At 26.2% G+C, this 26,638-nt stretch overlaps 5 protein-coding genes across 6 annotated transcripts; 3 read left to right on the top strand and 2 right to left on the bottom strand.

Annotated features, from left to right (window-relative positions):
* The first annotated feature begins 3,616 nt into the window (after positions 1-3,616).
* LOC100870100 (uncharacterized) lies at positions 3,617-6,662 on the top strand. The gene has a single exon (XM_012484823.3). The coding sequence runs from the start codon at positions 4,121-4,123 to the stop codon at positions 5,330-5,332; it is 1,212 nt and encodes a 403-aa protein (XP_012340277.1). The 5' UTR covers positions 3,617-4,120; the 3' UTR covers positions 5,333-6,662.
* Positions 5,512-10,946, bottom strand: Mfe2 (peroxisomal multifunctional enzyme type 2). The gene is made up of 16 exons (XM_086911080.1): positions 10,250-10,946; positions 10,048-10,185; positions 9,646-9,798; positions 9,290-9,562; positions 9,098-9,214; positions 8,654-8,784; positions 8,463-8,534; positions 8,324-8,384; positions 8,027-8,190; positions 7,845-7,968; positions 7,597-7,772; positions 7,277-7,453; positions 6,936-7,053; positions 6,456-6,659; positions 6,285-6,379; positions 5,512-6,207 (listed from the first exon to the last, which is right to left on the bottom strand). The coding sequence occupies exons 1-16, from the start codon at positions 10,308-10,310 to the stop codon at positions 6,088-6,090; spliced, it is 2,184 nt and encodes a 727-aa protein (XP_086767206.1). The 5' UTR covers positions 10,311-10,946; the 3' UTR covers positions 5,512-6,087.
* An 8-nt stretch (positions 10,947-10,954) lies between these two features.
* On the bottom strand, positions 10,955-13,315 carry veli (L27 and PDZ_signaling domain-containing protein veli). 2 transcript variants are annotated; one of them, XM_012484677.3, is made up of 6 exons: positions 12,882-13,315; positions 12,753-12,791; positions 12,572-12,613; positions 12,167-12,279; positions 11,642-11,887; positions 10,955-11,403 (listed from the first exon to the last, which is right to left on the bottom strand). In XM_012484677.3, the coding sequence occupies exons 2-6, from the start codon at positions 12,787-12,789 to the stop codon at positions 11,245-11,247; spliced, it is 597 nt and encodes a 198-aa protein (XP_012340131.2). In that variant the 5' UTR covers positions 12,790-12,791; positions 12,882-13,315; the 3' UTR covers positions 10,955-11,244. The 2 variants fall into 2 exon arrangements, with proteins under 2 accessions (XP_012340131.2, XP_086767207.1); XM_086911081.1 differs by having other exon boundaries at positions 12,753-12,807; positions 12,882-13,017.
* A 409-nt stretch (positions 13,316-13,724) lies between these two features.
* Positions 13,725-18,791, top strand: LOC100869979 (uncharacterized). The gene is made up of 7 exons (XM_031915650.2): positions 13,725-14,370; positions 14,450-14,581; positions 14,794-15,002; positions 15,069-17,614; positions 17,727-17,860; positions 17,955-18,167; positions 18,243-18,791. The coding sequence occupies exons 1-7, from the start codon at positions 13,732-13,734 to the stop codon at positions 18,456-18,458; spliced, it is 4,089 nt and encodes a 1,362-aa protein (XP_031771510.2). The 5' UTR covers positions 13,725-13,731; the 3' UTR covers positions 18,459-18,791.
* Positions 18,792-24,759: 5,968 nt separating this feature from the next.
* On the top strand, positions 24,760-26,638 carry LOC100869861 (uncharacterized). The gene has a single exon (XM_003692462.4). It carries the CDS (start codon positions 25,015-25,017, stop codon positions 26,401-26,403), a length of 1,389 nt encoding a protein of 462 aa, XP_003692510.1. The 5' UTR covers positions 24,760-25,014; the 3' UTR covers positions 26,404-26,638.

Here is a 26,638-nt window from a genome sequence, read left to right as displayed (position 1 = left end):
GTACAAATTATAGAGCCAATTGAAAATTCGATTTTTTAATTTTTAGTAAAAAAATTTATAAATTTAAATATTACTGTAAATTATGCATAAAATAATCGAAAGATTACCAATTGTATTTTTTTTTTCTTTTTTGTGAATATGCAATTTTGTTTGTATCGCCATTTCTTTCTTCTTACTTTTTCTCTCTCTCTCTCTGTTTTTCTCCTAGAAATGTCGTCTATCATTACATCTTCATCCCCTCTTTCATTCCACGCTTCCGGTATCGTCGTTCCGAACGATACGTTCGAATGCACATGGCATTGGTAGCTTCTCAACTAATTAAATTTCCTTCGTTCCTAAGAGTAGACGTAGGAACAACAGGAAATTCCCTCTTCGTTCCCTGAACATCGGTCCCACACTTCCGCAATTCAGCAATTGCGATGTTCCTTGCTCACGAATCTTTCCCGGGCTCGAATGGAATTATGATCCAAGAATTATCGTCATTGGCCGCGTTTCGTCGCATCGTCAATGCCCTCTGCGAATTTTCCTTTTAGATTATCGGGATAAGGTATTCGTGGAATATTCGTATATACCTTAATTTGAAAAACGAAAAATGATTGAAATTGATATTATATAGATCTATAAATTAAGAAATGTTGAGATAATCGTTATTTCATTCATATAGTTAATATTCATATAATGCTAAGAAACCTGTGAAGAAGATAAAAAAGATAAAACCAGAAAGTGTGGTTGTTACATAGTTAGAGTAAATTTACCAACTACCTCAGTGATGATGGATGTTATATACTGACCCTGGTCTGGTTGACCTTTCTTATAGTTAGTTCACTTTGGAGTTACATTAAATCTGATAACGCCAAGTAGATGCAAATAATGCAAATTAACACAACATGTTAATACTTGAAATACTTTTGCAAAAAGCAATTCCACAAAATATTAATATAAATTATTTAAATAAATATATTTTAATTTTTTGTTAATTTAATGTTCATTTTATTTTTGATTTTATTATTGATTGACCGTGATAATATATTTTGCTGAAATCGATTAATATTATAGAAATTCAATGTATAAATATCATAATTATGATATTTATACATTGAATTTAGCTATTCATAGAAACATGATATTTAATTTAGTCTGCAACAAATGTATTGCATATATTGCATTTCTATCATCTTTTTGATAGAAATAATTGTTATATTTAATATGTTATTCGTAATTAATATATATAATATATTTTCAATGTAAATAATTTTAATGTAAATAGTTTGTTGAGAATATTATAAAACAAAAAAAAATTATACAAATTATTTAAACAAAAATTATTTCATCAAAAAATATAACTTTAATATAACTTTATTTTCAGAGAATTTTTAAGCGAAAATCAGTATTTGCAACGTAATATTTTTTCCAATGTTTTTCGAAGTGTAATACTCTCGTTAAGTTCAATTATACTAGTCATATACGAGAGTAGAATCGGTGTTTGCTGCGTAAAATTTTATTAACTAAATTTATATGGATGAAATTGGAGTCTACGTTTCTTTGTCAATTTTAATTTAAATAAACGTAATAATATTACTTTATTTTATTTTTATATGCATATTTTTCCTTCCTTTACAGATACACAGTTGAGTATTACTTTCATGATATATATTCGATTTTTTCAAATGTAAAAATATTTACAAGTAGATATTTTTAGAAGCTATATTTTGAAGTTCAAAGCCGAATGATCATTTTGTAAATATTGAAATTGGAACATCATCTTTTCTGAATAATAATCGAATTCTATTAAAAATTTGTATTAGAATTCAGTTAGATTCAAAAATACAATAAATTTTGAAATGGATCTTAATTTTATCGAACAATTCGCTATAATTTCTATACAATTGAAAAAAAACGAATAATAAAACACTCTTAAAATTAACTATAAAAGTAATTATAAAAATTAAAAATCATAAATTGATTCGTTATTATTAATAGAAAGATATATTATATATAATAAGAATATATTATAAATTAAGATTTTTTAACATTTATTATTATTCTATCAATATACTATTCGCATATACATATATCAAACTTCATAATTTCTTCAAATTAAAGATTTTGTCTTATTAAGACTTATACCATTTTAATCCATATAATCGTAACGTGTGACTGGATTCAACGGTTCGTTACGATAATAGGATTTCCCGAGGTTCGCCAATCTAACCTCAAACTCGTCGATTTTTCCCATAATCGTTACGTCTTCACCGGACATTTAATAGTGTTGAGCGTACGCCAAAATCTGCTCGTTTGCGGTGTGGCGCGTGAAGAGAGCCGGAAATCGTGGTTTCACGACGAACACGTATGCCACAAGCCAGTATACGCGTGCAATAATTCACTGGTCCGTAATAACGAGTTGGTAACTGGCTAATGAATAACTGGTGAAAATTAAACAGTTCACAAATCGAGTTTCGAGTTTCCGCGCGCGAATCTGTGAAACAACGGTCACGATTCGCTATATACCACTGTACTAATAATCGCTATACCAATCATGCTAATTATGAGCAATTACGAAAAAAAAAAAAATAAATAAATAAATAAAAGTGTCCAAAACTATCTCCTATGGTTGTTTGATATTTGATTGTTGGCAATGTGATTAATAGTTAATTGATAATTTAACAAGGAATTTTATAGAATTTTCTTCATTATAACATCGAAATAGTTTTGAATTATATGGTTCTAATGATAACTACAACTTGTTATTAATATTACACAATTAATAATAAATTCGTAAAGTTGTAATATTAGTACCTGTTAACTACCAGAATTCTATTACCTAAAAATTAGTAACGTCAAAATTAATAAATTAAAATTAATATATTAAATTAAAATCATCTTCTTAATAACATAAAATTATGATATACATGATTATAATTAAACTTATGTCTTAAGATTCAAAAATCAAAATTCAATACTATTATATAGTAAAAAAATTAAGCAGATCGCATAATAGTAAACTATGTGTTTGAATGTCGACTATGCTCGCTAGACCGAAAGACCAACACAATTTGAATGCATTCCGGTAGCTAGATTAGCAGGTATGCTCTGTAAATACTCTGTTTAATTATGTGCTGTACTATCATCATATGAATATTATATTCGTTTCTGTAAAATTCATTCAACTTTCATCATGAATGAAAAAAATAAAAAAAAATAAATAATCATAAAGAAACATAAATAATCGAGTATCTCAAAACTAAAAAATCAATCTACACAAAAATGAAATTGTGTAGTAAATATAATTTTTGTATAATATGTAAGCTATAATTATATGTAATTAAATTCTTAAATAAGATAAATCTAATATCAAATAATATAGATTTTTATAATATTATAATTTGCTACTTTATATATTAAAAAATAGAATCAATGAATGTAAAATCTAAAAAAAAAAATTCAATTCAAAAATTAATAATAAATAATAAATATTTTTCGTAGATATATAATAGATATTTCCAAATAATGTATAATAATGTACTCACGTAAGTACATATTATCTGTACCTCTGCAGATATGTCGCATTATGCACATACCTTACATCCGATTATACAAGCAGATATAGGATATGTACTAGTGGTTGAATTTAGATAAACCGATTCATTGATTGAATATGGTCCTAAATTTATCATTTGAATATTGATACATGGATGAAACATAATATATTTCGTTAAATTCTTTAAAATTGCATTAATATGATAATTTTATTGAACTTTTATTGATCCATATTGTTATTATTTACTGTTATTTATCAAATAAATTCAGAATCTAATTGAACTGAATTGAGCTTACTATTTTTCATTTAATTTACAAACTTTAATGTTTTTTATTAGTATTTCGTTACATAGAAAAATAATCTTTTTGAATTATGATTTTAATTGTGTTTATTTTCATCACGTGGTTTTATTTATGCCAAAATACCAGTGTTACGGCATCATTGAATGAACATTAGATTTATGACTTAACCTAAATTAACACGAAACAGTAAAAAGAAATCTACTATTAAAAGCATTAATATAACAAACAAAATGTAGATATATTATATTTCTGAAAAGATATATTATTCTTTTTTTAACTCATGGTAATGATTTCATGGTATAGAACCATGTCTTCACTCTCTTTGAGTAAATTAAAAAAGAAAACACCAATAGAAAAAATTAATAAACAAAGAAAAAACATTAACCGATTTGATGGATTAACAGAAGAAGAAGTACAACAGTATACTTTGCCAGATTATCTAGAAATGAATCTGGATTTAGTTTTTGTTGGCATAAATCCAAGTTTAATGGCAGCTCATCGTGGTAGATATTATGCAGGTCCAGGTAATCATTTTTATAAACTTTTATATGAATCAGGATTAACATCTCGATGTTTAAATTATGAAGAAGATTATAAACTTCTTCAATATGGAATCGGTCTAACAAATATAGTGACCAGAGCTACAAAATCTTCTGCTGATTTAAAACGTACAGAAATCAAAGAGGGTTCTAAAATCATAGAAGAAAAATTAAAACTTTACAAGCCAAAGATTGCTGTTTTTAATGGCAAATGTATTTATGAAGTATTTGCTAATAAAATGGGTAATTTTAATTTTGGATTACAATTAGAACGCATTAATGAAACTGCAATTTGGGTCACTCCATCTAGTAGTGCTCGTTGTGCAAACTTTCCAAGAATGACAGATAAATTACATTTTTTTACTGCATTAAAAAAATATTTACAATTTTTAAAAGGAGAAATTAAAGACGTTAATATACAAGAATTTTTGTTTGAAGGAAAATGCAAACAATTTATTCCAAAAACATCAAAAATGTGGAGACGAAAAAATGTTTCTGCATTTTTACATGGAGGAAGAATTGCTAATAAAGATACCATATGTTTAGATACGTCTGATGAAAATGTTGCAATAGCTTATAGTACAGAATTTATTGTAAAGAAATTTCAATTTAATGAAAATAGAGAAACTAATGAAATATCGGAGACAAATGAATCTGATTCATCACAAAATTTTGAAGAATGTATTTCACAAAATATTGTAAAAACATTTTTTGAAAATGATAAATCTTCACAAAAAGATTCACTATCATTAAATAATGAAGAGACAAAAACAAATCAAATCTCAACTAATAATTTAAAAAATGTAAAACAAAATGTAAAAATAAAAAGTAAAATGAAAAAAAATTTTTCTCAAAAACCAATTAAAAAAAAAGATTCTAAAAATAATATTGATACAGAATTCATAAATTTAATAAAACAAAGACTGAAAAAAAAAAATAATCTCGATGAATAAATTGAATGTGTTTTTATTTTATAATTAGTTTAATATTGAACAATAAAAAATATAAATAGTAATACAAAAAATAATACAAATGGAATATTTTTTATATAAAATTTATTATTAATTATAAAATTAGATTAAAGTTGTATTTTATTAGATTATTGGATAAATGATGAAAAAAAATATCAAGATTTGCAATAATATAAAATATATTTATTTAAATTTAAAAAAAAGTGGATATACAAATATAACTTTCTTTAATTCATAGTATAAAACAAATATATGAATATTTTATGTCTTATTTTACCCTAGCCATATAATCATTAAAGTAAATAAAAATTAGTATAAAAATATAATACCTATGATGTAAAAATAAGAAAATGGCTAGTAAAAGGAATGCAGATCTGATTGATATTTTATAAATAAAATGATCTAATTAAGATAATTTAATAATCATTTCTCACATAAATTTTTATCAGAAATTAAAACTGTCTTATTTTAAATTAAATCACATATTACCAAAAGTACCAAAAGAAATCTTAAAGTATTTAAAATTTGATTAGATGTGACTCAAAGTATTTACTATTAATACTTTTAAGAAGATAAAAATTAAAATGCTGCAGAAAATTTAATAATGGCTTGGAATTATCACAGATAGAACAAAATTCCTTTATCTTTATACCATTCTGTTAGCTATTTTCTCATTTTTTTATAATATATATATAATAAATATAATGTAATTATTTAATTGAGGAATTTTGTTAATATTATAATTTTGATTTACTTGCTTCTATAAGTGTTTTTAGTTTTTGAGTAAGCATGATATTTCCAGTAATCTTTAATTTTTGTCGAACGAATGCCATTTGTGGATTCAATTTACCTAAAGCCTGAATGAAAATAATTTATAAACTAAATATATTATTTACATGTTTGAAATAATGTATTAATATAAAAAAAAATTTACCATTTGAATCATATCAGCATCTTCAAGAGTCAATGTTGCATCAGGCTTTGATTTTGGTTCTCCTCTATATACTTCGGATTCTTTCAAATCCAAAGCTTTAAAATAATAAAAAAAAATTAAGAATAAAGTTCAGAGATTAACATAGATTTAAAAAAGAAAAAATATATTTACTCCATTGTGCTTGAAGTTTTCCTTTTACCAAAATTTGATAAAGAAATACTCCATTGATTTTTTTAACTTCATCTGAATTTGCTTTTACATATTCAGCAATTTTAAAAAATACTGCATCACTTTCAAGAGATGTATTATTAATGTCAGATGAAAGATTTTCTTTTGATTGTATAGATATTGTATTTGTTAAATCAACATAACCACCTGCAATGCAAAAATTCAAAACATGATTCTTAATAATTATTGAAAAGAATAAAAAAGAAAATGTTGAAATAATTATATCAATCAATTATGTAAAAAAATTGTATGAAAATTGTATCATGCATTTTTATATTTTAATAATTCTTTTAAAAATATAGAAACTTATTTTTTATTTATTTATTTTTATATTATTTGCTTTTAAAATGATTAAAATTAATACATAATAATTATTATATAAAGTTTAAATAATTTATAATTTTATAATTAATTAATTATTACCTGATAAAACTAATATATTTTCTTCCACAGTATGTGTTTGAAAATGTATTCTATTACCTTCTTGCCACATATCCGTTCGTAATGTTTGACCTGGGATTACTGGTTTTGCAAAACGTGTCTGTGATATTCATTAAGTAAATTAATTTATATAAAATACCTTAATTTATATAAAATTCATTTACACACATATAATTTTGATTTTTTTACTGTATAAATGTTATAAAATAAAAAAGATAATTAAACTGTATGTATTGTGTATTTTACATAACTATTATTATAAAATCTTATAATAAATATATAAAAATGATATTGATTGATGATATAAATATCTATAAACTAACCTTTACAGCTTTAAAGAGACTTGAATCACCACCAGCATAAGTTTGAAGAATATGGCGAACGGAAAATCCAAGTGTACATAATCCATGTAGAATTGGTTGTTTAAAGCCAGCTATCATTGACATATTTGAATCAATGTGTAAAGGATTTTGATCACCACTTAATCTGTATAAAGCAGCCTAAAAATTCAAAAATGAGATCAATTAGAAAATTAAAAATGATTAAAAAAAAATATTCTTTTTTTTCAGAAACTGTTTAAAATTATTCGAAAATATAATTTCAAATTAACAAATTCAAACAAATTGAATATATGATATCTTACTTGATCTTGACTTGTTTGTTGAGTAATCGATGTATCTGGTTCTCTATTTGGAGATTCAATAGTTGGTATAATATATGAAGATGTTCGTTTTCCTTCAAAATTACCAGCTCCTATTACAAATATTATCATTTGGCCTGTAGATAATTTATCTTCATTACTAGTATCAAATGTATCATCTGCAAAAAAATAAATATTTTAGTTTTATTTTACATAAAATAATATTATTTATAAAAATGATATTCACGTACGTTGTATTACAACTAAGGCACCTTTTCCCTTATCTACTACATCCACAATTTTGTAACGTGTTTCCACTGTAGCTTCTGTTGGTAATTGTTTATAAACTTCAATATATTGTTCTCCATGTAAAATCTAAATATATAATAAATTTGTTAAATATTATTTAAAGATATTATATAAAATAAATTACCTTTGTTGGATCCAATTCAATATGTGGTAAAAACTTTTCGTACATGGAAAATTCCAAAGCAACCATTGGAGCATACACAACGTAAAATGTAGGCAATACAGCAAAATTGCTGTCATTTTCATATAAATAACGAAAATCAGTTGGTGTTTGAACAGAGGCGCCGACTGAAGCAAAAATTATATTTGTATTTTAAATTTATATTTTTAAATTCATTCTACTTCTTTAGTTAATAAAGCATAATATAATTTTTAATCAACTATTAACGTAATTATAATTAAAATTTAATAATAATTGTACCTCCTAATGCATATAATATAGTATCCCGGTAATTGTAAGTATGTCTAAGGACGTCACTGTTCTAAGAAAAAAAAAATTTATAATAAAACATAATAGCATTTAATTTTAAGTAATTTATTAAAATAATTATCTTAATTACTTGTGATTCAGAAGTTTGAGAATTCTCGGATTTCGTTGATTCAATTGTAGTCATGAATTCTCCTGTTACTTCCTACAAAATATAAGGAATTTAATATTTTATCGAGCAATAAATTATTTATAAATAAGATAATAAAATAAAATAAAATAAAATTATATATAATTTTATATATAATAAAAAATTATATGCACCTCAATAGAATTAAAATGTTTAGCATTTGACATATCAGTGATAGCTTGCCATTTGTTTTCAACATCTTCAGGAGTGACTTCGCTTGATAAATCTTGTCTTAATGTGGATCCTGATGAACGAATTATATGACCTAGAAATAAATATTTAATATTACTAAAAAATTCTTTCAAAATTATATTTTCCATTAAAAATTACATATATGTTTTTATGTATATTTATAATATTTTATATCTATATTTTATATAAAATGTTTTATATCTTTTAATAATAATTATCCAGGAATTATCCATTTTTTTAGATTTTAACTAGTAATGATTTTTTTTTATAATTTTTTATAATTTTGCAATTTTCCTGTTAGATCATAATAAAACTATTTCAGTAAATCTTTATTTAAAATCTTTATTATTCATATATGTATAGAAATATAAATCATTTGTACTTACATTTGCCTGCCCAACCCAATGCAGATTCAATAATAGAACCATTTTCCATACATTTTTCATGACACAACCAAACTACTACAGGAGCTATTAATTCAGGTTTTAATTCTTTAAAGAAATCTACAAAACAGGCAAAATTGACAAAATTAGTGTATTTAAATATAATAAATTTTAAATATTATATCTTATATATACCTGGTGGTAAAATATCTTCTGTTAAACGAGATGCTGCTGTTGGTATTATTACATTTGTATGTATGTTTTTTTGCTTGCCTTCGATAGCTAATGTATTAGTCAAACCAATAAGACCCATTTTTGCTGCGCTATAATTAGCTTGACCAAAATTTCCATATATGCCACTATTACTTGCTGTCATAATTATTCTACCATATTTTTGTTTAACAAAATAAGGCCAAGCAGCTTGAGTTGTTTTAAAAGCTCCTTTTAAATGAACATTTTGTATCAAATCTAAAATTAAATATAGCTTTTTATTTTAATCTAGAGAAATAACAATTTAATTGACAATATAACAATATAACAATATAACATACCCCAATCACTCTCTAGCATTTTAGCAAAAGATTTATCTCTTAAAATTCCAGCATTATTAACAAGTATATCTATTCGTCCAAATGCATCAATAGCTGTTTTAACAATTTTTTCACCATCAAGAACAGAATCATAATTAGCCACTGCTCTGCCACCTAGTATTAATTTATAATACAATATTTTTTTAATTATAAAATAATTATTAATATATACTAAAATAAATTTTTTATATAATTTCAGAATTTTATACGATATATATTTTAGAATATACAATTTATATACATAGATTATTATTTGTATTGAAAATATTATAATTTTATATATGATATATATTGAAAGATATATATTTATAATGCATTCAGTTGCATATGAATATATAAATCAATTCCAATATATTGTCTTACCATTTTTTCGAATTTCATTGACAACTGAATCTGCAATTTTAGTACTACTTCCATCACCATCTTTACTTCCACCTAAATCATTTACGACAACACTAGCACCTCTTGAAGCAAAAAGTAAGGCATATGTACGACCCAAACCTAGAAAAAAATTGAAATATAAAGAAAATTAATTATATATGGTAGATTAGAAAATAAAAATTACCTGCTCCAGCTCCAGTTATTACAACAACTCGATCGACGAAAGATAATTTTTCTTCTCCCATGATAACAAATTCAATACTGATCAAAATAAATTAAAAACGGAGAGTTTAAATCGATCTGAACTTATATATAAATGTCTTACAATGAGTATGCAAAACAAAAGGTTAAAGTTCATGGAATTTTACTTAGAATCTTGTTTCTTACATTAATATTGAAAAACATAAAGTATATTGTTATTCAGATAAGAATTCGTTAACTAACCAATAACAATTCATTATATATGTATAAATTCTTCTTATAAAAATATATTAAGTTTTTTTATACTAAATGATTTTTTTATACCTAATGATTATGTATAAAATATACGTAAAAAATTATATATGAAATTTATTTGCAGATAGTACTAATTTATATAACTAAAACGTAATATTGAAAAGAGGGAAAGTATGAATTGTATTTCTCATACTTTCGTTATTTTTTACTATTATTTACTATTTTTATTATATTATATAGCGTAATAACATGTATAATATATAAAATATTATATAAAATTATCAAAATGATATTAATAGTTATTAATCATTTTTAATTTTGTAACAATTAGGATTCAATAAAAAAAATTGAGATTCATTAAAAAAATTAATTTTATTAAGTGTTTCATATGTAATATTTGGATTAAATAGTAAATAAATAAAAGAAAAACAGATTTTATCTTATTTTTCAAATTTATTTCTTAAAACTATATAACATTTATACACAATATATTTTTTTAAAACATAAAAAGTAGCAATAGTTACAATAATTACAAAGTATATTAAATTTAAATCTATTAAATAATTATAAAGTATTATTAAATTTAAGTCTTATTTTCATAAAAGTCATTAGATGAAAAATTTTATAATATAAAATGAAGATAAAATTAAAACAATATTAATATGTATACATATATATGATTAATTTATTGAAAAAAAGTAATGAATATAATAACTTTTACTTTTATTGCATATGCTGACGCCTACGTGCAGCTCTTTGTTTATCAAATCGTAATTCCATTTCTTCCAAAACACGTGGAGTATATCGTACAACCAATTTCACTGAATTCTGAGCTTGTTTTAATAATTCTACTGCCTTTTCATGATTTTCTCCTTCGACACACTGAAAAAAAAAAACAAATTTAATATAAATTTTAATATCATTATTATACAATATCGAATAATGTTAGGTTTTTCTTATTTAAAAAATGTTATATAATGATATTAGATACAAAGATAAATTGTAAACACAATTTTGTAAATAGAATTTTTTTATTTATATTTTTTTTTTTTTTACTATATATGAACTCATTTTTGATATTAATATATTGATAAAATGAAGAAACAAAAACAATTCTAACCACTCCATTAACTGAAAGAAGTTGATCACCGCGTTTTAAACCACCATGACGGTCAGCAACACCACCAGGAATAATTCGTGAAATATAAATTGGCGAATTTTGTTCTTTACCCCCCATTACATTAAAACCAAGACCTTCCTCAGTTTTTGGTAATTCCACTACTCGTGGATGTGCATGACCTTCACTTGCTGCAAAAGCAGCAACTGTTGCTTTTGCTGTAGCTGATGCACGAACATCTTGAGATCCCTAAAATTATTAATTGATAAAATTATAAATTTCTTATTCTTAATATCATAGTCTTAATCATTATTTTATTAACTCTATTTTATCAATATATGTTATATTTATTTTCTTTCTTTTTTATTTTCAGTTATAATAATTTTATTACTTATTACACAATTTATCTTTACAAAATTATCTATCTGTCTGATTAATATTGATAAAAATAAAAAATTAAATAAATTATATATAATTATATATAATTAATATAATAATATAATAGTAAGATGTTACAATATATTATACCTGAATATCCACAGTTTCATATACATGTTCATATACTTCACGTACAGCACTAAGAAAATCACTTTGCAATACTTTTTGTAAAGCAGCTAATTTTGTTGCAGGTACTTCACCACCTAAAAAAATTCTAGTTAATATAATTAATAATAATAATTATTATTATAATAATTAATAATAATTAAATTCTATAGTTAATAATATTAAAATTATGATTATTAGATAAAAATTTATTACAAAATAAAATCACGTACATGATTTACATATGAAAGTAAATTAAACCAAGAACATTATGAAGGAATGACCATTATGAAGACCTACATAAACAAGTAATTTTTGCAATAATATTTCATACAATGTTCTTATTTCTTACTATTATATTTTGTAATTAAAATGTATTTAATCAATTACCTTTTTGTAATTTGTCTAATAATTCAATAGATCGTTTAACATCTGCAAATAAAAATAAGAAATTTAATAAGAAATAAATCTTAAACAATAAATCATCATATATCATATTCATCTTATCTATTATAAAATTATATTTGTGTATATATATATTTATTTTTTAAACAATTTTAAAAAAATTTACCATTCGCTAATGTAAGGGGTTCGCCCATTGTAACCATGCCTAAAAATAAAAAAATCTTAAAAGATATCTTATATAATATTATATTTCATTATTAAAAACAATATGCAATATATAATTTAGAAAACATACAAATACAATACTTCCTTCGATAATGACGTAGCCTCAAACTATCAAAAAAATACGTCAACAATTTGATCTATCGACCAACTATTGTCAACCGAGAACTTATAATAACTTGAAAGGTCTTTAAATGCTTTCTCGAGACTATGTAATCTAGTAATTTGATGAAGTCAAAATGATTCCCTAGATAATAATTTTATCTATATAATAAATGTAATGAGATTTTTTATTTATTGTTTATTAAAGTATTTTTTTAATTTATTACAATAAACATCACAATATAATATCATTTAAAATTAGTGAATAAAAATATGAATTTTGTATAAACCATAAATGATATTATTACATTTCAAATATAATTATTTCAAATAATTATAAAATAATCCATTAAATATCATATTATATATAAATAGTTATCAATAATAATACAGAAGTCAATATTTAAAAAAAAAAGAAAAAGAATGTATGAATTGAAATGATATTGCTGCCATCTATAATAGATAATTTAAGATAAATTAATATTTTTGATGTTTTCGCGCCAAATTTGTTGATCAAAATAGATAGTACATATGTAAGTGCTTAAGAACCATTTGTAGTTTGTTATAAGTATGTAATTTTGTTGTATGTTGCATAATATAGTACAATTTTAATACTGTGAATAAATTTAAAAAAAAATATAGTTTTCAACTAAATTTTAATAATTATTACATATAATTACATTTTTAAAAAAATAATTTATAAAAAAAAAATAGATATTACATTATAATTTCATGTTTTCGTAATAAATGTTAACATAGTAAATATCAAATATTAAATATTAAATATCAAACGTAGTAAATAAGAAATTAAAATTTTAACAATGAATAAAAATTATGATTTGAATAATGATAATAATGCTGACAATAATAAATGTAATGTACAATGTGAATTTAAAGAATCAGAAAATGTTAAGAAATCAGAAGATATTACAAAAAAAGAGGAAAATAAATTTTTTAATATGAAAAATTTCTCTAATAGTGATATAAATAATACATTTAATAAAATTTTGATAGAAACAAATGATAAATTTGACAATGATAATGAAATACGTAATAAAACTACAGAAGAAAATAAGTTTGATCAAAAAAATAATGAACATAAAAATGAAATTAATAACTATTCTGATAATGAAATTAACATAGTTAATAAAACTATAAAAGAAAAAAATGTAGAATCTGATCAAACAAATAATAAACCTGAAAACAATGATATCTACAATAGATTATCCAGGATAATAGATAGTGATTCAGAAGAAGAAATATTTACTTTTAATTCCAATAAAAATAAGTCTACTTATAATAAATCAGAAGATGAAATGTCTAGTTCTGAATATGATAAAAGTCATTTAAAAAATAAAGATAATATTATGAAATTATTTGACAGTGATACAAATGATAATATTCTTAATCAAACTGATACTGAAGAAATAATTTCAAATAAAAAAAAAATTACAAATAATGTAAGTAATAATTATAAAATATATATAATTTAATTATTAAATAAGTAATTTATAATTATTAAATAATTACATTTCACAGATAAAAAACAAATTTCAAACTTTAATAGATTCAGAATCAGATGAAGAAAGACAAGATGACAAAGAACCATTAAATCCAATAAAACATGGTAAAACTAAAAAAGGCAAAGAAAAATATTCTAAAGTGAGGAAAGTAAGTTGCAATATATTAAAATGTTTCAAAAATTAAATAACATATAAAATTATTATTTTAAGATAACAATATTTTTGAATATTAGATAATTATTATTAGATTGTTTGGAAAGTAATTTCATTTTTTCATTTATTTTGTTATGAAAAAAAATAAAATTATTTTCCAAACAACCTAATATTTATAAAGTTCATAAAAGTAATATTATATTGTAGGTTTCATTAAGAGCTTCTAAAGAAGAAGCTATGAAACAAATACACAGTGAAACTCAACGTTTGATTCGAGAAACAGAGATTTCACTTCCATATCATAAACCAAAACAACGAACATTGCAAGAATTTTTAAACAGAAAAAAAGTAATAACAGCTCTTCCAAAAGCACCTACAATGGCAGCTAAATTAAAAATGTCTTCTATTATTGTTGAGTAAGTATTTTTTATAATTTAATTATTTATTAAATTCAGTAAAGATTTAAGATTTTTTTTTAACAGTGAAGTTTTAAAAGAAAAAGAAAAAGAAGCAGAAATATTTTATAAATCCTCTGATTCAGAAGACGAAATTAGAGAAATTAATAAAGAAAATGTAGATAAAGAATATATGAACATAAAATATATGCAAGACCTGAAGAAGAATAATGTTTCACGAAAGTTATTTATTGATAACAATTTATCTATCCTAGAAAATAATGAAGAAAAAAATGATATAATGGAAGAAATTAGTGAAACAATAACTGAAACAAAGGAAATTGAATATAATAAAACAAATATAAATGATAAAACAGAAGAAAATAGAACAAACTTGAAAATAGCAGAAATACATTGTGAATTTAATAAAATTGAGAATAAGAATATAATGTCTACATTAAATACTATTGAAACAACTAAAAATGAAAAAGAAGATTATTTATTACAAACTGACTCTAGTCAAAACAAAAATAAAGAAGAAAATGTATATACTGATAATAATAAATATGATTCAGAAATTGTAAATGAACATTCAGATATTTCTACATCAAAAAATAATAATGATTATGCAAGAATTGTAAAACAATCTTTAGGAATAACAACAGATGAATCTGATGAATATAATGAATATGGTTTGCCACCGCCTAAATTTGATGAATCACCTGATATTATTAAGAAGAAAACTTTAATAAATATAAAAGGTTTAGAACCTAAATTAAGAGGCATTCCAGGTACAGTGATTGATTTATCAGATAATATTAAACCAAGTAAGAAAGGAATAAGTGCTTTGATAGATCGATTCATATGTAAACATTCTAAAACCAAAGAACATATTAATGATATTAAACTTACAGCAATGCAAATAAAAGAATCCTCAAATGGATTGTCAATTATTAAAGAAACACTTCCATACAAATTATCAAATATAGCAAATGAAGATGCTAAATTGGAAAAACCTGGAGCTAAGTTAAAACGTTTAAAAGAAGAATTGAAACAGAAGATGGTATTAAAACGTAATGAAGAATGGAAACAAAAAGAAGAAGAAATGAAGGAACAAGAAATAGAGTGGAATGAATCCATAAATGAAGAAGATAATTTCAATGAACCATATTCTCCAAGTATAGAATCTCACAGAACTGAAGAAGATGAATTAGAAGAAGATGATATATATATAAAAAAAGAAAAAAAGAAAAAAAAAAATATTTTTATGGATGATGAAGCTGAAGTCAGTGAAAATGAAATAAATGATAGTGATGAAATTGAAGATGAAGATGAAGATGAAGATGAAGATGAAGATGAAGAAAATGCAGAAGAAGACGAAATATATGAAAAACTTATTTCAGAAAATGAAGATGAAAATAGCAGTTGTGATAGTAATGAAGTATCTACAAAACATAAAACATTTAAGCGGATTTTAAAATCTTTAGATGATGACTCAAAATCTTCAATCATTGAAAATAATAAAAATATTGAAAATGAGACTTCTTTTCCTCAAATAACATTAGATGGTAAAAATTTTAAAGAAAATGAATTAAGCGATAATGAAAATGATATTCCAGTTTTTCAAATACATACAAAAAATGATTCAGAATATCAGAATCAAACGCCTAAAATTAAAAGCAATACCTTAGATTTTATTTCTCCTATAACACAATTAACTGCACTAAATGCTCATGTAGGAGAAGAAAACGAACTAATAACGGAAGAAGTTGCAGAAACTAGAGATTTATTTCATCAAATGCGAGATATTAATAAACAAGTCACATTACAAAGAAAATTATTTGTTAGTCAAGATAATGTATTAGATGAGGATCTCATGGAAATATGCTCAGGTAAATTTCCAGATGATAAATTTATTTGCTCGAAATTTGCAAAAGAACCTAATATAAGTGAAACACAATTATTAGAATTATGTTCAGGAACATTTAATTCTCAATCAAATGATAAAGAATTAATTGACAGAGATGAATTATTTCAAAATACGGAAATATCTGATGAAAAAAACTGTTCATATTATGAAACAGATAAAAAAGATAAAGAACAATCAAAAGAAGAAACAATACCTTGGAATAAATTTCGTATCTTATCTTCTGATGAAGAAGATTTAATTGAAGAAAAAATTAATAAGAAATCAAAAAAGAGAATTAAAAAATTAAATTTATCCGATGATGAAGAAAATTCTTCTGCAATAAGTAGTAACGATGAGCATGATGAGAAGGATGATGAAAAATTTATAGATTATGATTCAGAAGAGAATGAAATAATTATTCCAAAAAAAGATATAAAACAATATGCAGCTAAATTTTTAGAGGAAGAAGCAGAACTTAGTGAAAGTGATTGCGATGTATCTGCAGATGAAGATGAACAGGATTTAGATAAATTGGAATTCGAAGATGGAGATAATGAAGAAATCGATGAAACAAAAGTAAAGAATCAAATAGGGAAGCTTCATATGAGACAATTGTTGGATGAAGATCAGAGAGAAGTAAGAATGCTTCAAGAATTATTATTCGAGGATGGAGATTTGTTTAGTGAAAGTACACGAGAAAGAAAATTTAAATGGAGAAACATAGGTAAATTTAAAAAACTTATATTTCTATATTTTTTCTTTTTCTATTAATTTATATTGATAATTTGTATTGATATCTATAATAAAATATTTAACTTTTTATTTGTTTTTTTTAGATAAACAAGATGATAATGATAATTCTCAACCATTAGAAGATAAAGATGGTTGGGTAGATTTATCTGATGATGAAGACGAAGCAAAGTGGCGTAAAATACGACACGAAAGAGAAAAATTCCTAGCAGAAAAAATGGTAAAATAAGTTCTAATTTGAATGATATCTGAATGATATATTTGGAATAAGTCATTTTATTTTATATTATATATTATATATTATTAATTTTCAGAAAAATGTAGATAGTGAAATTGAAGATGAATTAAATAGTAGTAAAATTTTTAAATTTGGCTTAAAAATTTTAAAAAAAAGACGAATTGATGAATCACAAAAACAAAATACATTAGTAGAAGCACTTGATTCTGAACCGAAATTGAAAGTACCCTATACTATTACAGAAATATTAAATACTTCAGAATTGAATCAAACATCACGCACGATACATGTAAGACCTTTAAAATTTATAAAATGTAATGTGAAAATATAAATACCATTATGATAACATTTATAAATTTTCTAGAATGTTATGCAGAAACGTTCATTCCTTGCTAAAGGAGAAGAAACATTAACTCGTTTAGCAGCTTTGGCTAAACGAAAGGAAACACCACTCTCGACGATAAACGCAAAAAACTTTGTTTTTACACATGTTGATGTAAATACGGAAGATGAAAATATTTCAATCGCAAAAAAAACTCAACAAAAAGAAATCAAAAATAAAGTTAACAAAAAGAATTGATATATTGATATAATTTAGTGCATAATAAATTTAAAATTTTTGTATATATATAAAATTGATAAATAGATGACATAAAAATTGTTATAAGAATTTCAAGTATTATAAAAAAATTCTTTTTTATAAATTTTAAGAATGTGTTATATTATAAGAATTTTATAATTGTGTATGTATTTTTTTATTCGTTTATATCAGAATATGTTTTTATATTTATATTTTACAAAGTATATTGTAAAGAAAAAAATGTAATATCTATATTTTTATATATTTTTATACATTAAAAATTAAAACACATTGTAATTTTGAAAAAGAAAAGGAATAAATGTGTTCAATTAACAGCTTGTGCGTAATTAAGAATATATATATAGATAACAAATAGTGGGAAAAGGCAAAATAAAAATATATTGAAATTAGCGCCATCTTGAGAATGTTGCAAACGAAACACACATAGGACAGGAAATAACCATCAATGTTATTTCTCCGGTATTAAAGATATTTTTCAAAAATCATTTTTTTAGAAGTACTCAAGAGATGGTGTTAACTCTTAATTCTTATTTTATTTTACTCCTAAAAAAATGTTTTTGAAATTCAAGAGATGGCGTTGACAATCAATTCTTTTTATCTCTATCTTCTTCTATTTTCTGTATTTTCTATGTGTGTTTTATTTGCACTTTAAAAATGATGACACTGATGTCGTATTTTTTACTTTATCTTTTTTTCATTATTTGCTTTTTTTATCTACAATTGCTTTTGGCACGTGACTATAAATGAAGAACATGAATTGAACGTGTATTTTCATTATTTCTCTTTCTAAATTGAAGAATGTGTCTTAATCAATGTAATATATATAAATATTATATTTTCAATTATAGTAAGTAAATATAAATATTTTGAACTTTACAATATTCTTATGACAATCTTAAACATAGTATATAATGAATATATGATGCGAATATTTTGACACAAGACTTAATAATAATGATAGAATTAAACGAAAAACTGACTCGTCAACAAAGTAATAAACGTAATAATCTTTATTTGTTATGCAAATAAAATTGCAATTACAAATATTTTTGGTTAAAAAGATGCATCACACGTCAATCAATTTAATAAATTTTTCTTAGTATAATAAAAAAGAAGTAAAATTAATAAAGTTTAATGTTGAAATCAGTAATTAACTCGCATATATGTATTTTTTAACTTAAAAAAAAAAACATTGTTAAAAAGAGATAGGACAATATATCAAATGTTTGTTTAATGTAATTCTATCCAATAATGCGCGTCCTTGCCTAGGGCAATTTTCGCATACAGTATGAAATATGCAGTCCGTTCATTTGAATTGTTTCATTTCAAGAGTTAGTATGTTTTAAATAGAAAAGAATTAAACAGATATAAAATTTTAATTTATATTTTATATTAAATATAATCAATATTTATAAATTGAAATAGATGTAAAAAAAAGTAATGTTAAAAAATTTATTATTAATTATAAGAAATAATTACAATATAAATAAAATATTTTTAAAATGATCTATTACTTTTACTTGTGAATTTAATTATTATCATATTAATGTTATTAATTTTCTAATATTTTATAATAATTTTGCATTTACGTTTTTTTGATTGATATCTCTTTTATTTTTGGATATCTTTACAAAGTATAATATCTGTTTGATTTGATTTTTCACCATTGAGTTCTGATTTTTATTTATATTTTTTCATTTTGTCGTATTTATATTTCAATTTTTAAAATGTAAAAAATATTCAATATAAAAAAAAAAGAAATATATAATAAATATAAATACAGATATAAATAAACACATTAATAATTGAACATATAAATAATATATATAAGTAGGTACTTATATTCTAGAAAGAAAAAGTTTCGAGAATTTTAAATTTTTAGAATAATTTAGGAAAATTAACTGATAATTTTTTTTTTACTTATACTTATAATGAATATTCTATATAAAATGAATATTCTATATACTTATAATGAATATTCTATATAAAAGAATGAAAAGATTAGAAATAAATTTTACATTCAATATTTTGGTACTGGTATAAATAATAAAATATGAAAATAAATGAAAGATCGGGAATATAATTACCTATTATATAAAATACAAATCGTAAACAATGTTAAATTTATAACATCATTTATTATTCTTCAATTTTCTATCAAACCTAAAATATTTAACCGAATAATTGTTGAATACTGAATAAAGTAATATTGCATATCGTCTCTATTTACCTCGTAAATATATAACCATGAACATATAAATCAGTAACATAGGAATTCATTTCTGTATAATCTATACAGAATTGATTCAATATTAATTCTCTAAATTTCATATTTTCATTTATACACATGTTAAACATTTTTCACAAGTAATATAACTCTTAGTCTAATCTTCAAATTCATTTTTTAATAGCTTATCTCTCACGAATCGAGGAAAAATCATTCTTACTTCCATTTTTATTCCACGATAAACGAACGATAATATTAATATTTTCATTCTTTTTTTAGGAGAAAAAAAAAAAACGTCGAAAGACAAGAATAAAAAAAAAGAAACGAACAAGAAAACAAATAGTAAAGAAGATGCATCGGTGACTACGATGAAATAGCAGGCAGACGTTTCTCCAAAAAACGAAACAAAGATGCGCATATATATTTTAAGGAGGGATAAAGTAAGCAGGAAAGAGGATCGCAGCTAGAGTCGAACCGCAGAGAGTAACTGTGGGTGCCACTATCGAAGGCGATGGTTGGAGGACGTTGATGTTCGTCGAGGCGAGGCGAGAGGGCGCTGAGATGGGAAGTTGGGATAAAGGTGGGTTGTTGCGTAAGCCGATTAAAGCATCACGGCAGTCAGTGGTGCCTCGTGGCGGCGGATTGCTGTTCCTCCTGCTATTGGTGCACGGAACGTGGATATGCCGGGCAGAGACATTAAAATCGCATCAAATATGTAGAGCCGCCCTCTCGTTCTCTCCATACCGGCGGATGCGGGAGCCACTCATCGACATCCGTACAGGCAAAAAGGTTGCTCGTCCTGAAAGTCGCTTTACTCGTTTCTCCTTCTTCGTCCTTCTTGTTTTCTTATCCTTAAACGTATTTCGTTTCGATGGTTATCCAGGTTCGTGCGTGAATCGATCGAGGGAAAATATGAGGAAACATATCGTCGATTTTCCTTCTAAGTTTTCGTTAATGTACGGAAAATATACGAGAGGAGGTTTCATATTTTTTTCTAAGATATATTTCAAATTTTTATTTAAAAATCGTTCGGAATCGGTTGTAACATTTGATAATAAATATTGGTCAACAATATTTCATGAATTAGCTAATACGTTATACTTGATAGAATAGAATCCATTACTCGGATACTTTCTTAGGTAAGAAATCTTAAAGGTAAAAGGAATTTAATGAAAATTCTGCATATTGTGACATTTTTTTCAAAAATTAAAAAAAAAAATTGAGAACGAATGAAAACGAATGGGGTAATATCTTACCTTATAGAAGAAGAATTTTGATTTTTTTGATGAAATTTTACAACTAAAAAAATATGCTACTTTCTATCGTATGTTTCGTATCGTATTTATCGTATTTAATTCCAAAGTGGGGCGCGTACGTGAAGTTAGCTACGTGAAATACTGAACTATTATCAATCAGATTTTCACATATAACGTGGATTCGTGTATATACGCGGAGAATATGGAGAAACGAGGTTTTAGCGCTCTGTAATTCGAGTATCGAACGCGTAACGGTGTTTTCAGACGTTCATGCATACGTAGCCGGAAGCAGAGAGTGCAACACGTGGTAAAATGTTTCACGGAGTATCAAATAATCATGGCAAATCCGTATCGACCGACTTATCCCACGTTAATACCTATATTTTATGCTTACCGCAAGCGGTATTAGTCCACGCGATGTTTGCACGTAATAATGGATCATTTGCCATTTGTTTTTGGTTCCTTCAGCCAATAGAATGATTACGTCGAATATGAAATTTTAAACTTATCCCCCATACACATACGATCGATCACGTGTTTTCAATGTTTTCGTATTATAATATTCGCGTCAAAGATTACTCTGTACCGATGTTGCTTTTGACTTGTTTATTTATAATAGGGAAATATTTAACAACTAAGCGGGAAGGAATAAAGTAGAAAGGAAATTGAAAGATAAAATTTTTAAATTTGATTAATTATGAATGGAAATGGTTTTCATTTGAATTTGGATTTTTTGATTTTTCTCTAATTGATATTAATAGAAAAGTTGTTGTATGTGATATTAAAATTTTTTTCAAAGAATAAAAAATATTTAATCAACGTAAATTTTATAGATCAATATTTCTCGTATGAAACTCAATATTCGTATTTCTCTTTGTAGAAATATTTAATGAATTTAAATAAATAATAAATATTGTGTGCATCGAGGTGAATCATAATATTGAGTGGAAAATATTATGTGTCTACTTATTTGAAATAATGTATAATACTTTGATAATACCTAGGCAGAATGCGATGAAATTCATAAGTGAGGTGCAAGCAAGAGAATGGGATACCGCTTCATTTTTCCATTTTAAGTAAAAAATATAATAAATTTTTGCATCTTTCATTGAATGAATATTTTAAAAATACGATTCATTTTAAAAAAATAAATTATTTTATTCCTACAATTTGAAAATATTTTATAAGCAGATATAAAATTCCGTATTAAAAATAATTACATATTTAATTTTAAATGATGATGAGAGATTAAAATTTTATACAACATTTACATACTTTTTATCGAGAAAATAATATTGTTTCAAAATAATAAATTTGAAATTTATTTACTTATTAATTTTTTTTTTAAATAATCTAATCATCTTTATAATGTAAAATTTCAAGTTTCTAAATTTCAAAATTGATTAAATCCTCGATAATCCAATAATCCTTTTAATCGAAAATTGAAACTTCACTTGCTCGTCCATTCAATTTTAGAAATTTAGTTTTCCATTTTCAAAAAAGAAAGAATGTATCAAATGAAGCATCATCATCTTTGAAAATATTTACCCGTCAAGGTTGGCGAGCAAAGTAAAAGGACCCACGCTCAATGATTTTGTGGCCGCATCGTAATCTCTTGATCTTCTTACTTAATTAGTAGCGGAGTATGTTCGATTAATCGTCATAAATAATTTCAAGCCGCTGATGGATTCATCAGCGCAACGAGATCGCATTTCGACGTCAATGGACTTACGTGTGAAGCGTGGAGAAGCTTCAGCCGATTTCTACAGTTAATCCTCGCCCTTGGGAATCGTTCGTTGGATGGACAATCGCCTACTGTAATTGGACAAGAGGCTGTTGAGGCCAAGACGTTCGTCAGACCAACGACAATCAACAATCAACGAAATCATCGCTAAATCGTTGTAGTTATCGATCGTCAAACGTTTCTTCAAACGTTATTTCGAAAGGAATTAAATGAATTAAAATGAATAAAATGAATTAAAATTTTTCAATTTTACTTATTCTAAAAAATTAAATAAAAAATACAATATTTTGAAGCAAGAAAAAATACGTAATCGTCTAAAACGTCGTATTAGAATACGACAGCGTGAGAAATTTTACATCGTGTGGCTGCACGTGACAAATATGTAATTTAACGGCGACAATTGTAAATGGAAGCACCTAGCATGAGTGCTCAAATATTGAAATAAAACTTCATGAATAAATTAAGAATACGTTATTGGTAATATAAGTATTTTAAATTTGTTTAAAAGTAAAAGAAAATATTTTTCATTTACTTAAAGCACTTCTTTTCCTATTCAAATCTATCGTATCGTATTACAATTACTTACGGAAAAATAAAGACAGCGAAGGTCAACCAACCAGTTCCAACATCAAATTCAAAACATGGAACGTAATTGATAAATTCTTTTTCGTGAATTTTCCAAAAAAAAACAAAAAAACTCGAAACATGGCGATAAAGTAAAGTAAGTAAAGAAACTAAAGCTTAAAGGATGGCATTCTCTATTAAAGAATCGACAGGAACGACGTGTTTCGAGAGGCAACGATGCAGCGACGTAAGAGATATACATTCATTAGTTACGCGGTCGAGCGGGGCGGTGAGCGTTTACACGAGCACGCGCCAGAATTCCAGCGGAGTGGTGGGCAAAAGGAGCGAGTGGTGGGAGTAGGAGGCAGGAGATAGACCGACCAATAGAAAGCGAAGTGAGACCAAGCTCCCGGGCGGAGCATTCGAATATACCAGACGGTGTGCTGGCGTCCTTCTGTCAAACGGCGTTTAGCCGTCGAAGGGGAAGATAGTGTGTCGTACATACGAGAAATTCTCTCGAAACGATCGTCGAGATACATTTCATTCAGTGGTAAAGATCTTTAGATCACGAAGATCATTGTAAAATCGCAATCGAGCGACGAACCCATTGTGTTCCACGTGTCGAGCAAGATCGTGGTCTCGAGGATAAAGAATAAAATGGAAATTGGCGAAACTTTGAACGGATGGTTCGTTTAAAGAGGATCTCAAGGCAGGTGACGACTTTTGGCAGAAACGAGCGTCAGTATGTTGCACAGTTCATTACCACGGGCATTCCTCGCCCCTGGATTGAATTATCTGGGTTACTACGGTGACGAGATCCATCAGCATTCGTACGGTACCACTTGGCACATTCCGATGGAGAACCCCCCGACCTATTCAAGGGTCCCCGAACATCACGTTCTTCAAACCTGGGATCTGTCCAGATCGTCCACGCCGTGTCCACTCGACTTATCTCTGAAACCACCGCCTACACCAAGCACACCCAAGACCGAAGATTCGATCGTGGTATCAGATTTGAAGAAGGATCACGGAACGTTGGATGAAGCGCATAAAGAGTCGGAAAATTGCAGATATGGAAGGAACAGCGACGAGTCGAGTCCCCTTATAGTCGACGACTTTGACACCGTTCCTCGAAGCTCCTCGGTGCACAGTCATTCGAGCTACGAGCAAGTTCTGTCCAAGAAAGAGCCTCTGCAAGCTCAAGAATTGACGGTGAAAGCTTGCACCTTCGAAGAGGCCACTCGTTTGGTTCCCTTCGGCTCGACCAACGAAATTTCCTCCAAATATTATGCGCACAATCAAAAACTTTTGTTAACCAGCCCCAACCATCTGCAGTCGGCCGTACAAGGCTACCATCAACAACTTTTGCTGACTCCACAGCATCACTTGCAGGGGATGCAGCACGCGCCTATGACTCCACCTAGCACACCATCGCCCCCGCAGTGTCCCAGAAGAAAAGCCAGGGAAGAAGACTCGAGTCCAGCCTCGACGACCAGCAATACAGGCGTGTCCAGATCGGGATCGAGTGAGAAGCTTCTCCAGCGGCCAAAGAAGAAGCACGCCAGAAGGCTCAAGTTTGACGAGGACACCAGCAGCCCTGTGTCGGGCACCGTGATTCTGGGCCCGGACGAGGCGGTGGTCACGGGAGACATTGATCCGGCCTTCAACATCGTTGAAGTCACCGAGGAGGCGCGGGCGGAACTGGCCAAGATCGAGAACAGGCTCGGCCCGTATCAATGCAAGCTCTGCAGACAATTGCACGAAGACGCGTTCCAATTGGCCCAGCACAGATGCTCGAGGATAGCTCACGTCGAGTACAGATGCCCCGAATGCGACAAGAGGTTCTCCTGTCCGGCCAACTTGGCATCGCATCGACGCTGGCACAAGCCTAGATTGGCTAACGGCGAACATTCCTCTTCCACGGCAAGTATTGAGATACCGTGCACCAGGTGCGACGCCAAGTTCACCAGGCAGGCAGCGTTGAGGAAACATCTGGCCAGCCAGCATCCAGAGGCGAATAACAACAACAACAACAACAACAACATTATTTTGGACACGCAAGGAGCCGCTGTTGGTAAGACTGATGTTGTTCAGGTGGTTAACGATGGTCCGTTGAACACCGAGATACCCTGACACCAATTCCCCGCGAGACCTTTGCCTCGAAGGCCGGGACTCTATTGGAGATTCGGTCTTGATTTGTAAAGATTTCTCTAGTTTAATTTTGATTATAAAATTTCACAATTGATGAATCGTTGAATCTATGGAAAGAGGCAATCGACGTGTATTATATAGCTTTCTTGCATTCCCTTTTATTCTTGTTGAAATAGATATTTTTGAAATTTTTAAAGTTTTAGTATATACGTATAAC

This window comes from Apis florea, unplaced genomic scaffold (genome assembly GCF_048593485.1).
Source record: "Apis florea isolate Af1SG1 unplaced genomic scaffold, ASM4859348v1 contig_3203_pilon, whole genome shotgun sequence".
Classification (NCBI taxonomy): Eukaryota; Metazoa; Arthropoda; class Insecta; order Hymenoptera; family Apidae; genus Apis; species Apis florea.
Note: the sequence above shows the minus strand (reverse complement) of the source record. Positions and strands in the feature narration are given on the sequence as shown.